Source organism: Crocodylus porosus, unplaced genomic scaffold (genome assembly GCF_001723895.1).
Source record: "Crocodylus porosus isolate Cpor-Errol unplaced genomic scaffold, CroPor_comp1, whole genome shotgun sequence".
NCBI classification, from domain to species: Eukaryota; Metazoa; Chordata; order Crocodylia; family Crocodylidae; genus Crocodylus; species Crocodylus porosus.
In genome coordinates, this window is record NW_017728913.1 from 13,628,342 (window position 1) to 13,644,695 (window position 16,354).

At 39.1% G+C, this 16,354-nt stretch overlaps 1 protein-coding gene across 1 annotated transcript in view; it reads right to left on the reverse strand.

Moving 5' to 3' along the window:
* Positions 1–1,742: 1,742 nt before the first annotated feature.
* The window catches only part of ASIC5 (acid sensing ion channel subunit family member 5), a 23,595-nt gene continuing 8,983 nt past the window's right edge, over positions 1,743–16,354 (reverse strand). The window contains exons 3-10 of the mRNA XM_019534341.1: positions 15,690–15,921; positions 14,607–14,729; positions 13,885–14,034; positions 12,069–12,216; positions 11,255–11,311; positions 4,723–4,891; positions 2,377–2,468; positions 1,743–1,937 (exon numbers count right to left, since the gene is read on the reverse strand). Of these exons, the coding sequence (XP_019389886.1) occupies positions 1,750–1,937; positions 2,377–2,468; positions 4,723–4,891; positions 11,255–11,311; positions 12,069–12,216; positions 13,885–14,034; positions 14,607–14,729; positions 15,690–15,921 (1,159 nt within the window). The 3' untranslated portion in view covers positions 1,743–1,749. The remainder of the gene's footprint in view (positions 1,938–2,376; positions 2,469–4,722; positions 4,892–11,254; positions 11,312–12,068; positions 12,217–13,884; positions 14,035–14,606; positions 14,730–15,689; positions 15,922–16,354) is intronic.

A 16,354-nucleotide genomic window follows, 5' to 3' on the forward strand; every position in this document is an offset into this window, starting at 1 on the left:
CTAATTCCATCTCTGCCTTGGCCTTCCTGACCGCCCCCCCTACATCCCCGAGCGACTGCAGTATAGTCGTCCCTGGTGATGTCCCCCTCTTTCCATTGGGTGTACACCACCCTTTTAGCAAGGAGACATTCCCAGATGCTTTTGGTGAGCCATGGAGGCTTGTGTGCCCTCCTGCTGCCTTTGATCATCGTTGGTATTACCTTCCTTTGGTTTTATCTCTTTCTACTTTCAAAAAGCATTGACTGGCTTTCTTGCATGCATACCGGCCTCTGGCCTCTTTACTGTTCATTTCATCCAGGAAGAGCACACACCAACTGCAGATGCTTCTTCAACCTGATGAAGGATTTTTAAACCTGAAAGCTTGCTAAGAACATTTTTTCCAACTATTTAGTTGGTCTAATAAAAGAGATCAGATTTACCCTAATAACTTTGTCTGCCTGTGACCTGGTCACGCATTCAGTCAAATAAGGGCATGGTAAAAAGGACTTGCTATAACCCCAACTCACTAGAGTTGACTCAATTTCATAATTTTGCAAGCTTCAAGTTGTCTCTAAAGATGTTTTATTGTTTCCAGAGATGATAAGGTTAGCCGATAGAATAAATTTACAGTGTGAGAGAGAGGTAATAAACTTACATTGAGTAACCTTTATAGTATTTTAGTTATAAGACTCCGAAATACATTGAAAAAAAAGGTAAGTCATGTTTGCTGTGTAAGGAAACCAAGAATGTGGGTTTGGGCTATACTTTGTCACCTGCATATGATATTTACCCTTGATGTTTGCCTTTACATGCTCATTTTTTCATGCACAGGATGTCTCAGGTTTTCTTTATTTTTTATTCAGGGCTAATTCATCACTGATCTGAAGTATACGCTATATAAAGCATGTTCCTGATAGCAGCATGATCCCTTGCAAATCATGCATAAATTTCAAGGCCATGTTTGGCTGTAACAGCAGCAAAAACCTTATGGTCAGTTTGTGATGTCCCTGGTCAACACTGTGTCAGTGCTTCTGTACTGTGTGTTAAGAAGAATTAGCACGATGGAGAGTGTCTGACACTGGGAAGCTGAAATTCTTTGAGGGACCATTGTAATTTAATTCTAACTGCTTAAACTCCAAGGGCTCTTATACAAGCGCACGGAGCCTGCTCCAACATACTGGAAATCTGATTAATCGATTAATTGAGTCTGGTGGACCACAGAAATTGATGCGCTCCTTCAGGCTTCCATGTTATGTGTATCAGCATCACTGAGCATCTTTTTGCTAAAGAAATGGCAGTGGGGCACTTTGAAATAAAACACGTTCAATGAGCTTTAGTTCAAAGTGCCCTGCCACCCTTTTTTCAGTGTGGGGATGCATAGTGACACTGATGCATGTGATGCGTGGGTGCATTTAATTAGCATGGCTCGCTAATTAAAGCAACCAGTGCTGCGCCCCACAACACATGTAAAAACATCCTGTGTCTCCTATACCAGTTCATACAGACAGTACTGCAATGTGCCATCTTACATCAATTACGTAGCCATTAAAATATATATATTAATTCTTTAAAATGCATTTTAGGATAGGTCATTATAAGAAAAAAACAGAGACTTTCTAATGACCATTCTTTCCAATATATGTTGCATAAAAATAATAAAATACAAGGAGTGAATAGTCACAATTCAGGCTAAATACCCAAAGTCCTTTAGTATCTTAAAAACAAAGGCAGTTTACAGAGGGGCATTTTAGGCTGTCAAAAGCAATGCTTTCAGCATTCTTGTATTCCATTCTTAGCTATCTGATTCTGAGTTGGGATGCTCCATTGGGGTATTTCTGGTGCTTTCAGTAGAAGAAAGATGCACATCCAACAGAAGTTAGTGAAAATATACTCAACGAGTTCTATGATTGTAATCATACTGGCACCACAAAATAATCCAAGTTGGCCACCAACTTCAGCTGTAACAAGGAAATAAACATATGTCAGCCAAGCATTTGGTTTAGTCTAGGAAACCAACCACCCATTGTTGGGTTCAAGTGTTAAATACGTGTAATACATATAATCTGACATTCTAAGGGAAAACTTTAAATCTGTTTAAAAAAAAATCTTCACAAGAAAAGATTAATATAGTTCTTAATCAGAATGAAATAAGCAACCCAACATAGCCACTGTGTAGTATTTATCTAAAGTAAAAAGTGCTTAGTGAGGATTAGTAATTCATTAGGTATTGTATATTTATAAATCTCTGCAGTATAGTCTGTCTAGAAAGTGAGTTCTGGGACCAAAAGTAACTGCTGCTGGTGGAATAATTAAGCAATTAGAAACTTGTCCAGACTGTGACTGGAAAATGAATAGTTTTGTTCTAGTTTAATTAAAGATTAATCTGTGACCACTTACCAAGCAACTCGCCTACAGTCAGGGCCTTCTGCTGCTGTGTTATTTTGTAATTCAGATCTTGATAGTTAATGTCAATATGTACAAGATTCTGCCTAATGAAAAAATACAAACAGTATAAATCGGGTCTGCTGCTCTTCTATCATTGGTTTTAGTTAGAAATTCATGCTGGAAAAATGGCAACAGGATGCTGATGGTCATGCTTATAGAGAGATAGGATAAAAGTGTCATTTACTAGCAGTGAAGTCTACTAGAGTGTAAATCCATAATGGTTTATTATAGGGTCAGATCTTAGTGTTAGTAAAAACAAGGTAGGATAGACAGGGTTACCTATAAGTGTTTGGTTGCTAGTTAGGACTTCAGCAGTTGAATTACATTTTAGCAATTCCTTTGTTTAAAAAATGTGTGTGGAATGGCAGACTAGATTTAATTTTAAAACGATCATATATACTGAAATATTTGTAGTGAGACCACATTATGGGACCTTAATTCCACACCCTTGGAAAAGTAGAACACTTAGGGGAGAAATACCAGTGATCCTTAATTATAGTAGCAAAAGGAGCTGAACATCACCATGTGGCACATGGTTGAATAGTTATGCATGCTCAGTACCCCTCTGCATATTTAGAACCATTGTGAATTTCACTGGCCAGATGAGGCCTAATCCTGCAGATTTTTGTTCTACATATTTAACCATATCTTCTGCCAGTAACCCCATTGGCTTCAGTAGATTTATTCCCAACGTGTAAAACTAAGCACATATTTGTGTAAATCTTTGCAGACTAGAGACATGAAGCACTACTTAGTGTGAATCTGACCCTTTGGTACTACTGTTAGACAAAGAGATTCCATGCATATACTATATGGAGTTCTTGGAAAGCTATGCAGAATATAAAAGCTCTTTCCATAAATTTTGGGGGTGAGAACACAGAAAAGAATAGAAAAGAATTCCACTTTTCATTCAACATTTGAATGTGTTAAAACCCAAATATGGTCATGATTACAATTTTTTGTGGAAAGCCCAAACTACAGGCTCTATGTATAACAGCACAATGCAACTCATGCACTCGTTTATGAACATAAAGTATTTTCTGTCCCCAACGTTTTATATTTCAGTTTTGTTAGTAATTGTTTTAATCTGCATGTTACATCTGGTAAATGGAAGTAGCCATTAGAGATATTCGGTAAATGGATGTATCCATTCATTAGAGATATGATGGATCCTATTAAGGTGCTTCTGTTGTATTTTGCTAGAATAAAGAAGTAAATAGTTAACTTTACCCTTTTTACATCTTCAGAAATCAATATATCCCCAGATTTGGAAATTTATTGTATGTACTCATTAATATATTTGCTTGATTCCTATTGGTTAAAGACTTGGTAACAGAAGAATTTTATGTATTTTTGCCTGCTTAATTGAGTAATTACTGAGCCGTGTGATGTTTACAAATAATAAAACAATTGACAAAGTGAAATAAATAATAATGTTGTCGTAGAATTCTCCGGGGCCCAAAATTATTAAAGTTTTTTTTTAAAATAATAAACTGGATTTGCACAATACTTGTATGGTCTGTGTCTACTGAAAAACACATTTAAGTATTTATACAGCTATAGTTTCAAGAGGAAAATAGTTCAACTTTTTCAAAAACTTCAGTGATTCACATATTTTGAAGTCCAATTTTTTAAACCAGTTTTTATGAGCATATTTTAATTTTGTGCACATAACTACACTTACTTGATTTCTTGCTTTGTTTACAGATGTAAACACAGATGTATAGGCTGGTTTAAAGACCTTTTTGCTAGTCTGAAGTGACTTTTTCCAGATGTTACTTTCTGCAAATCATACTTGTCTTTTGGATTTCTGCAAGATAACTCTTTCAAAATGCTTCTAATCTCTTTCCCCTTACGAAAATACATGCATCCTTTGCAGAGTAAATTTGTACAATTAATTATCTTCAGCCACAACAGGACTGAGATTTCAGTATTGTAACTGGAAATTTTCTCTTAATAGTTCAGGAGTGGTTTCACATCCATTGCACTTCTCTTTATGGCTATATGGAAAAAGGCTTTCAAATTACATAGTATGAGGGTGGAGGGAGGACAATGTGCTTCCTAGTAGTACCCATATAGCAAAAGATGTAAATTAATAAAATACTGTTTCTCTACCAGTTCCTTGTGTAAAAATATCCTACACTTATTGCAGCTGGTGTTCTCATATGCAAAATAAAATCTTATCTTATTGAAATGTATTCATATTAAAGTTAGGCACAGTAAATTAAATAATAAAGATGGCACCCGTAAGTCATCCAGGGTTTTCTGATAACATACAATAATTATAAATAAGATTACCTGATGTAGTCTGGACTTTTCTTCAGTTTGGTAGAAAGGAATTTTAAGGCTCTTTCACTTGCAAAACTTGAGTAGGTGACTGTGTAAGGATAATCTGTTTCTTCACAAGGGACAGGGCAAGTGGAATTGTGGGCGCCTACTGTACACAGTCCCAATATATCTATGTTATCTGAAATTTCAAGCAGATGAATCCGTATGAGAACCATGTCATTTGTCATCTCTCTCTGTCATTCAAAGGGAATTTCAGAAATGATGCTAATAATGATCTTGCATGTGGCTCTTCACCTGAGGATCTCAGAGTATCTTACAAAAAGGAATTAATGTCACTCTTATTTCGTAGAAAGAGAAATGAGCCACCCAAAGCTGAAGGGCCAGTTTTTTCAACTTCTCAAGACAAAGCAGAATATTAGCAGTGGAACTGTTAATGAAACTCATGCTTTTTGATTCTGGGCATTGATGTTTATCTGCTGGATCATGCTGTCTTTTTTATATTTATCCTACCACTTTAATGGATTTGCATCAGTGTTCTAGGTTTGACAGTTCAGTATATGTGCCATATTTTTGTCCATGGATTAAATCTATTCTTGACTCTTGGATGCTTTCTTGCTTGTTCAACTAGTATTACAAGTCATAGATATTTGCATCTATTTGATCATTGTGGCACTCAGTAAAATCCCATTGATAGGGTTGTAAATGTTATAACAAATAAGTTTATAGAAAAACAATCATAATTCATGTAGACAGGGTTTTTAAAAGTTTGCCTTTGTTCAACAGTCTACTCTGTTCCCCTTAAATATTTTATTAGGAAGAACTCTTATCAACTATGAGGGTAGTTAAACACTGGAACAGATCACTTATACAGGTTGTAGGATTTTGCTCCATAGGTGCATATACACAAAATGTTTACTGTGGAGCTGCCTAATTAGCTCCACAGGAAAATTTCTGCACTTATAGATGCAGCCCTGTTAGGTCTTAGGAAACTAATAAATGCTGCTGTAGGTTAATACTTGTAAATACAAGTACTATCTTTAGTGCCCAGCAATTTCATAGTTTCATAGTAGTTAGGGGTCAGAAAGCACCTGAATAGATTATCTAGTCTAACCCCCCACCACTGGCCGGGGCACACGCTGGGATCACATGACCCCAGACAGGTGTTCATCCAAACTCTTTTTTAATTTACCCAAGATAGGAGCGAGGACCACTTCCCCAGGAAGTTGGTTCCAGATCCTAGCCACCCTAACAGTGAAATAGTGCCTTCTAATCTCTAACCTGAACCTATTCTCCAGCAGCTTCTGGCCATTGTTCCTCGTCACCCCAGGTGCTGCTGAGGGGAATAGGACCCTTCCTATTTGCTGCTGATCTCCCTAATGAATTTGTAGGCAGCCACCAAATTCTGTCTCAGCCTCCACTTGCTAAGGTTGAACAGGTTCAGGTCCCTCAGCCTCTCCTCATAGGGCCTGCCCTGTTGCCCTCCAACCAAGCGGGTGATCCTCCTCTGAACACTCTCAAGGCAGGCCACATCTTTCTTAAAGTGCAGTGCCCAGAACTGGATGTGTTACTCCAATTGAGGCCAGACCAATGTCGCGTAGAGGGGTAGTATCACCTCTCTGGACCAGCTTGAGATGCATCTTTGGATGTACGACAAGGTGCAGTCGACTTTGCTGGCTGTGGTCTGGCATTGGTGGCTCATGTTCATCTTGGAGTCAATAATGACTCCAAGATCCCTTTCCGCCTCTGTGCTCACAAGAGGGGAGATCCCCAGCTTGTATGTATGCTGTGGATTCCTTCTCCCCAGGTGCAGCACCCTGCATTTATCTACATTAAACCCCATCCTGTTACCATCTACCCACTTCTGAAGTCTGTCTAAATCTAATTACAGTCTCTCTCTCCCTCCGAGCATGCCTACCTCTCCCCACATCTTGGCGTCATCAGCAAACTTGGACGTGTTTTCCATCCCCTCATCGAAGTCACTGATGAAGATGTTGAACAGTGTAGGCCCCAGGACTGAGCCCTGGGGGATCTCACTATTCACATCCCACCCAGTCAAGTACGACCCGTCCACCACCACTCTCTGGGTGTGCCCCATCAGCCAATTTTTGACCCATCCAACTGTGTAAGCATCAATGCCACAGTTGCTCAATTTATTAATGAGAATGGAGTGAGAGACCGTGTCAAAGGCCTTCTTAAAGTCCAGAAAGACTACGTCCACGGCAACACCATCATCCAGGGATTTAGTTACCTGGTCATAAAAAACCATCAGGTTGGTCTGGCAGAACCTGGCCTTGATGAACCCATGTTGATTTCCCCTGGGCATGATTTCCCCTGCTGGCCCCTCACAGATGTGATCCTTGATAATTTTTTTAAGGATTTTCCCCAAGACTGATGTGAGGCTTATGGGCCTATAGTTTCCTGGGTCTTCCTTTCTCCCTTTCTTATAAATGGGGACCACATTAGCTATGCACATGTAGATGTTGATGAGGCTCTCTGGGTTCACTAGGGTACTTCAGTGAAGGGCTGCCTGCTGGCTAGCCCTGCACTGGAGCATACTTATGGCCTAGTCCATGCCTCCACAAGACATTGAGCCAGGCTTGAGCAGCCCCAGGCTGGCAGGCTGACCCCTTGGACCTGATGCCAGCTGGGACTGCTCTGACTCAGCAAAATGTGCTGTGCTTGTGCATGCATGTAAATACAGTGCCTTGGAGCAATAAACTCCAGTGCAATATAGTTTCATAGTTTGTAGGGTTGGAAGAGACCTGAGCAGATCATCGAGTCCAACCCCCTGCCATGGCAAGAAAGAGTACTAGGGTCAAATGACCCCAGCAATGTGTTCATCTAGCCTCCTCTTAAAGATCCCCAGGGTAGGAGCCAGCACCACTTCTCTTGGAAGATAGTTCCAGATCCTAGCCACCCTGACAGTGAAGTAGCGCCTCCTGATATCTAGCCTAAATCTACCCTCTGCCAGCTTGTGACTGTTATTCCTAGTTACTCCTGGTATGCATCGGAGTTTATTGCTTCGCATTAATAGCATGTGTAGATGTGTTCCCTGGAAGTTTTTAAGAGTGGTTGAGACAAAAACTTGGATGAGACTGTTTAGATGGGGATGATCCTTCTTTAAGCAGGTGGTTGGATGAGGTGACTTCTTGAGGTCACTTCCAGCCTTATATTTGTATTCATGGTCCTATCCATGTAAAATGCACAAGGAACTCATTCCTTTCCCTTTCAAGATTAGTGTCCTAAATGCATCTTTGGGACACAACAGGTGCGTCTACACATGCCCATTTGCTGTGTAGTAACCAAAATGACTGTGCAGTACAGGCACACATCTACATGTGCATGTCTGTACTGCACAGAAAATATAGTGACTTTTGCCGACTTCAGTGTAAATTTGATACCTGCATCATGCAGGTATCAAATTTATACCTGATTAGTTACTGTGCAATAACTCACATGTAGACACTTTACTGCACAGTAAGGACTGTGGACTGACTTGGGACTAACATTAATGCGCTTTAATGCCTGCATATGTAGACACCAGGCTATTCCTGCTTACTGCACAGTAAATTTAAGCCAGTGTAAATTGCATATGTAGGCATACTTATTGTCTCCTCCTCCTCTCTCACATAACCCTATCTAGTGCAGTTCAAATTTTTTTCTACAAAAGTGGAAAAACTTTAATGGGGCTAGAGAGTTCTCTATCCTCCTTCTACCCCATATCTGGTGGTTAGGACAGTACAGGGAGGTGGGAGCTGTGAGATTGAATCCTTTCAGGCAGAGAAGGAAATTGAGCATTGGTACCCTATGTCCTGAGTACTTTGGTCACTAGCTTAACATATAAAGGAAATTGATATCATGCTTTCAGTATCCTGTATTTTAAAATAAATATGTGAAGTCTGCTTTTTGTTTCTTAATTTATCTTTTCTTTTGAAACTGTGTAGGTGTTTACCTTCAGGAGAGGGTTCTAAAATGTGAATCCCACATAGAGGGAGGTGCTTCTCTGAAAGGTACCTAAGCCTCCCAAAAGGGTGGGATTTAATGATGCCTTGTCCTCTCTCTGATAAGCCTGCTGATTGTTTTGGGTTCTGTTCAGAAGTACCAAACTCTCTGCATACATTGTGTAAAAATTCCAGGTACCAATACCTACCTCAGGTTTTTGTATGCTGTCCTGGAATGTTAGCATCTAGAAGTTTGCCATGTTAGATGCCTGCTCAGTGCTGAAATGCATTAGACTTTTTTAGATCTAGTCACAAACTGTAACAGGGTTTAACTCCTTCTCCCCCAACAGACTTTCTTTGAAGGTAGTTGAAATACTTCCCCTCAAATATCTACTGGGTGTGTCTACACATGCATTTACTGAGCAGTAGCTTACTGTGCAGTAAGTGACTTTTATGTCAGCGTCTGCACATGCAGGCATTACAGTGCAGTAACACTGTGTATAGATTGACTTGGAACTAAAGTTAGTCTCAAGTCGTTCCACACAAAAAAAGTTATTGTGCAGTAAGGAGTTTACACATGCCTTACTATGTAGTAACTGCTCGGTGTAAATTCGCTATCTGCATCATTCAGGTAGCAAATTTACACCCAAATCTGCATAAATTGCCATAGTTAGAAGTTTGCCACTTAAGTTACTGTGCAGTAGCGGTGTACGTGTAGATGCACCCGCTGAGTAATATACCTACCCTTGAGAAATGAGTAATATCTCATCTCTCAAAGGTCAAGGATATGAACCTTATGGAACTAATCACTGCCTAAGACTCATGACAAAACTCATTCTATATTTCATTTGAACACTGCGCACATTTCAGACCCAGAAGCCCAAAGTTAATCTAATTGACTTTTTCTTCTACCTACATTCTTTTGGAAAACAGCTTTAAAAATTCTGAACTGAATTTCTAGAGTTGAAGAGAAATGATTCATCAACTTGTGATTTAAAATGAAGGCCCCCTCCATATGGTACAGGCATTACACAATTGATTCATTGTGCTCTTACCTTGGGACCAGCTACACCTGTAAAGTCACAATCATGCCATAAAAAGTTCCAAACCAGCTATAAAGTTTGACCTTAAAAACGTGGAATAATTTTATAGCTGGTTGCTATCTAGCTTTAATTTGCACATGTAGCAGGGTCTCCCCTACAGCTGGGAGCCCCATCACCTGACAGGGCTTTCAGCCACAGGGGTGCTGAGACTCAGTTGGGGTTGGGAGTCTGACAACTAAGGGGATTGTCAGTCCCAGCAGCAGCCAACTTTGGGTCCCAGCAGCACGGGGACCCAGAGTCCTGCAAGTGAATATGTTGGGTGCTGGGATCCAGCTAGATCTCAGAAGTCAGGGGCCACAGCATAGGAGGAGGTGTAATTTCGTGGATTGCACATTAGATCTCATTGCACCTGTAGCTGCATGTGTAGAGAGCCACAAAGTCAGTAGGATGATTCATTTTATAAGTGTGGCTAACATTTTTTTAAATCACCTATATATTGATCATTTGCATATAGAAATGAATTGCTTTTATACAATTTCACAAATATAGAACCAAAGAGAAACAAGATTCCATATACAGGCTGGCATTTAGTGAAGTAATAAGGAATGGGCTAACTCTGAAATGTATTTACACTTCCTCTTATGAATATTCCTAGAAGGATTAAAACAGTATTTGGGGTTTTTTTTCAGGCCTATTAATTGAAAGTAGCAATTGTTATTAATAATCAAAAAGGCAAAGCTTATGTGCAGGTAAGAGTAGTCATATTGAACCCTAATCTGACTATATAAGGGCTTATATACATGTGGTTTGTCTATATGGGTGACATGCAGTATAACTTGAATCTGCTGTAGAATATTTTAGAAAAAAGATGAGAGGTAAAACTACACTCTAAGTTACAGCAGTATAAAAGTGAGTCCAAAGCTCTGCCAGGGTATTTGTTTGCTATAGGCAAATCTGCACTTCTGCCTCTTAGTTGTGAGGTGCAATGATAGTGTCTACGGCCAGTGGGTACCCTGCAATATCTGGTCATCTGTAAGCCCTGGTGTAAATCGCATCAGTGTAGTTGTTTGTCTAGACCTTAGAAAGAGTACAGAGCCTGTGGCAGTGAAAAGGTTTTCCTTCCTGCCTCAAGGCCATTTTGAGGAATCATCTGTTGGAATAAGATGCTTTGTTCTACAAAAAGCATGCAAAGTTTGTAAAAATAACATCTAAATATACCATCATTGTACAGTTACCCATGAAAAATGTATTAAAATGTAGTTGCTGAAAACATAATGGTAGTGTACAAGACCCATGAAAGTAAGCTTCCCACAAATAGAAAGTTACAACTGACTACCTTATTTGCATTTTCCAAATGCGCATGGATTCATGGAAATAGTATAAGTAAATGAACATAGATATGATAAGAACTGAAAAGGTTAAAATCGTAAGTTGTAATAATTAATAACTGGATCAGTCTTGAATTCTAGCTACTTTCTGGCATTTGTTTGGAATCCTCTGATTTACTTAAAAGAAGTTAAAGAATAGAAAGGTATTAATAAGTCAGTTGTTACTTACATAATGCAGGAGAAACACATTTGTAAGATTTTAGTAGGTCACATTCTGTTCCATTTCCTTTAAAAGCAAAACAATGATTAATCAGGTAAACTATTCCTGTATTCAGCTATTTCATAAAAGTGAAAATTCTGTTCTTGGGGTACTAGTACAAGTAAAATGTAATAATTAAAATCTACAGACTTTTCCACATTTCACTGGTGAACCTGACAGCACTTATTGCCCAATATTGTATTATTACTAATACTACATGACTTAATATAATAAAATACAGTTGAATAAATCATGGAAAATAAGAGTAAAATGTATTAGTTGTGTCTCTACATCTGTTCTGTCTTCTGGGCACATACCCTATTTTTTGTGGATCCTTTTTTAGGTACCTAACTTCTCGTGAATTGAACTTGAGCTCCTAACTCAGGGCTGTAGGAGCTAGTTGCCTAAAATTTGAGCAGTGAAGAATGCACGTAATGGCACAAAAGACATTTTGTGGTTTTAGCCCAAAGTTCTTCTGGGGTCAAGTTTAAGATGACCAATTTCATGCACTCTGTGATATAGACTTGGATATTCATTCGGGGTTCAGATGACAACATTAAGAAATGCTGACCAATGGTTAGGGCTAATCAAATATTTTTAATATTTCACTGTAAGGTCAAAGTTTGATAAGAATAATTTAAAATTTTCAATGAAGTCTAGTTGTGCCAAGGGCTTTCAGAGAATGATATAGCTTTCTAAATGAAAGTAAAAGTTTGAAGTCCATCTTTGTTTGAAGAACCATGAACCACTTTGTACCACATGTGTAACACTGCCCAAGAAGTACCTGGAAGCATGAATGGCAAACACCCACACCAGTCCTGTATGTAATGGGCCTTGCATTCCTGTACACATCCATAGGTGCTGTAGATATTGTGATACTGAAGTTTGATATTAGGATTGCACTCTCCCCAAGGGTATTCTTGGATAACTGTCTTGAATAGAAAATAGTAAAGTAGAATGCTTTAATACTATTTTAAATGCAAAGTTTGTTAATAAAACACTATGTTCAGTTTATACTAAAATGTTAAATGAATTAAGGTTGAATTGATATGAGTTAAATCTGAGGTTAATAACAAAAAGTGTGTGTATGTTTAATATCTGTTCTCTTGGGTCTTGATTCTCTTGTACAACTTGACAGTGTAGACAGACTGACAGAATTGGATTTCAACAGGGCTGCACAAAGAAAGTAGGGACCTTTGTACACGCCGCATTTTTTGCCCTTTCTTGTGCTGCAACTGTGTGACTGTTTGCACGAGGGGGTTTTCCACACACTTGAAAAGTGTTTCTGGTGCATTAAACTAAAAATCCTCAGCTGTAGTTTAGTTTGGCTCACCGGGAATGTAAGCGTTGCATCCACAGATTCATTGCATGCACACAAAAAGGCACTCAAAGACGTGTAATGAGCCTCTTTGTCTACCAAATTGGCGCTGCAACTTTTTTGTAGTTCACCCCTTTGAATTGCTTTCCCTTTCAAATTGCTTCCATTTTCTTTTCTTGCATGGTTTGCCATCTTCCTGCTTCCACAGCTGTGTGGTAGGGCATAGGCATGGGGTGGGTGGAGGACCCTGGACCAGGGGGTAGAGCTGGACCATCCCACTCTCCTGTGGCACTGACTGGGGACCAACCTTAATTCATTTGAAAACCTAGTGTGTGCAAACACAGATGCAGTGCTCCAAAGTTTAATTCATTTGAAATCCTAGTATATGCAAACACTGATGCGACGCTCAAAAAAAAAGAAGTTTATATTTTAAAAACCTATTTAACTTAATGAGGATTAAAACCTGTGGTGTGTACAGGTAATTAATTTCATGTTGCAGAATCCCCCTCTAGAGACAGAGTTCTAGGGAGGTGTTTCAGAAACTTGATATTCCAAGGTCAGATCCTATGTTCTGTGGCAAGAGAATTGGACCAGCTTTAGTTTTTGGTTATTTTGCCTCTGGATGAAAAAAGAACATAAATCCTTTATCTGGTATGGGGTAGGGTGTATGTATGTGTGTGGGTGCATCTGTTTGTGCATGTATGTGCATACTAAGGACCAGAGAGCAGGGTGCCAAGAGCTTGCCTCTTTGTATGACAGCTGCTGTGGCAGTGTAGGCTGCTGTTCCAGTAGTACAAAACTGCCTGAATACAGGTCACTGCTGTGGTGACATGGGCTCCCTGGGGCCTGCCATTTGGCACTTTCCCTTCCACACTCCCAATCATGAATCCTTCAGACTGGCATCCTTAGTTATGCTACTGCAAATTATATCCAATTACAAGGAAGGAATAAAGATTTACAGTGCATCAGCTAATCTATGGTGACTGTTTTGCATGTCTTCTATATATTGTGGTAGCTGGAAGCTACCTACTCTGGAATAAAAGAACTGCTTAAGTTGCCTTGTTTTGGCTTCCACTTATTGCCAGGTGGAATATATGCACAAAACAGCTTAGATGTGATAACTTCTAATACAGTATGATTTGGACTCTGGAAAAAATTATTGTGGAAGTCATTGAAGCATAATTCATATCAAACTTTTAAAATGTCTGTTGTAATTTTTCAGAGTAAAAGTGTACTTTAAATTTCAGAGGGAGACTGATACTTCATCACACAAATGGCTTACCTTTAGTTGGCGGATTGCAACATGGGCATGCATGCCTACTGGTGTGGATAGGCCCAAGCCATCAAACCGTGGAGGTTCTTTAGGTGAATGGATAACGTAAATTATACCAGCATCAATAAAACCCAGGGAAGGGTCATCAGTGAAGAGTGCCTGATACAAAAAGAATTCCTTAGAAAAGCAGTGTCATGATGTGATATTTACATTATGACATTTAGCTTTATTTAAAGTCAAAAAACCATTTTGCTCAAATTTACACCTCATTTGGTGATGAGGTTTAAGCAGGTGACAAATCTCTGGCAATTAAAAAAAAGCAGAAAAACAAAGTATCTTCTTTTTCCTTTTTTGCCTTAGGATCTAAAATCTTGGAGGGTCAGTTAAAACAGGGACTAAAATGGAGAACACCATCTTGAAGTTCAAATAGGGTTCTTTAGTTCAAAGATGACCATCACTTACTGATTTCATACAACTACTGGTAAATAGCTTGGGAATTTACTGGGAAATATGGTGGATTTTCCATTCAAAACTTTTTCAAATCAAGACTGGACATCTTTCTTAAAGATGTGCTATCCTTCAGTGAGTAATTTTGGTCTTAACCCAGCAATTAATTGGTGAAATTGTTGTCCATGTTATGCAGAAGGACAGAAGAGTGGTTATAGTAGCTTTTTTCATCTTGAATATGTATTATATGAATATATAATGTAAGATTATTATCATATCTATACCTGTTTGATATCAAAAATTAAACTTAGCCCTCTTCCTGAGATGCTCACTCTTCTCTTTGCTGGAATATCAATGTGGTTAAAAGTAAAGCAGTTTCCATACTCAGTGAAAACGTGTTCGAAGTCCTATAACAATATAAGTAGAAAACAAAATAAAGAAACCAGATAACCTCAATCTATTTTGGGGATTATGGAATGCTTTGTGGCCTAGATTGCCTAAATTTTCTGTTGTTGATGTATATTTATGACCGTAGCAGGTGTAAACATAAACCACTGATGGAATAGTCCTATAGAATTTAATCAAGAATGAAATCCTTTCTATGGAAACAAATGTATGGAACTCACCAAAAGAAATTTTTTAACTGTCCACTAAATGATTTTGGTTGTTTAGAATAACTTTTCATAAGGTCCTACTGTCGTCTTCCTTATGAAGTCCAGGACTTGAGGAAATTAGTGTTCACTTAGTAATATAATTTCTAGTAGACGATACTTGTGAGGTAGTTTCTATCTGTTTCAAGGGAATGTATGAAGTTGTACTACAGTAGACCAGTATGGTATACTACTTGTCTATTTGTTCAATGGTTTTAAGGGTGTATTGTCACCAAAAATTTAAGTCATTGGACATATCTACATGAAATGTTTATTGTGGAGTTGCCTAATTAGCTTTACAGTAAAAATTTCTGCATCTACAGGTGCAACCCTGTTAGGCTGCAGGTAACTAATTAACCCTGCAGCAGGATAGTACTTGTAAATAACAGTACTAACCTGCTGCAGAAGTTTTTTTGTGTACAGCAATGCACGTGTAGATGCTGATGCGCTTGGCTGAAGCATGAGGGTGCTTCAGTATGGGGGTGTCTGCTGGCTAGATTCGCACTGAAGCACCCTTGTGCCCTAGCCAACCCCTCTGCAGCACTTTGAGCCAGGTTGGAGCACCCCTGGTTTGGCAGGCTGACCCCCGGACCTCCTGCCACCAGGGCTTTTTCAACCCAGCTTAACGTGCTGCTAGGCCCGTGTGAAGATGCATCACTTATTTTTAGAGAGTTTTTAATTCCACTGTTCCTGTTACAATAAAGTAAAAAGTATTACCTCTGGGTAACATGGCTTTCCAAAAAAATCACATTTTAATAACGTACTGTTGTTGAGAAAAAATCCATTATTCCTTGTAAACTCTTTAATGCTGAAGTTTTGGTTTCCATTCAAGAAATCATTTAGGTCCGGAGAGAGTTTGTCATCCAGAGCAAATGCACGAAGAACTCCAGATACAATGCTCCAGAGAAAATAAATGATGTTGAGGTTGGCTACTGCTTGGATTTGGAATCTGTAAGAAGGAAATAGAAGTATAGTGTTGAACTCTTTTGGCAACTATGGAGACAATCTGCAGGTAGAGCAAGATGCACTTTTAGCAAATACACTTTTAGTTTTTATAAACTCAGGTTTACTGTTGGCCTGGAAATGGGGATTTGAGTTAAAACAAGTGAAACCAAACTCTGCCCCTCTACTTCCTCCCACCCATTTTTAAAACCACAGACTGGCCATCTGAAGCAACCACTGACAAGCTATGGGACCTGAACCTGTTCAGCCTCCACAAGAGAAGGCTGAGAGGGGATGGTGGCCACCTACAAACTTGCCAAGGGGGACCAGCAGGCACTGGGAGAGTCCCTGCTCCCCCAAGCACTACCGGGGGTAACAAGCAATAACTGCCATAAGCTGACTGAGAGTAAATTCAGGCTGGACATCAGGAGGCACTACTT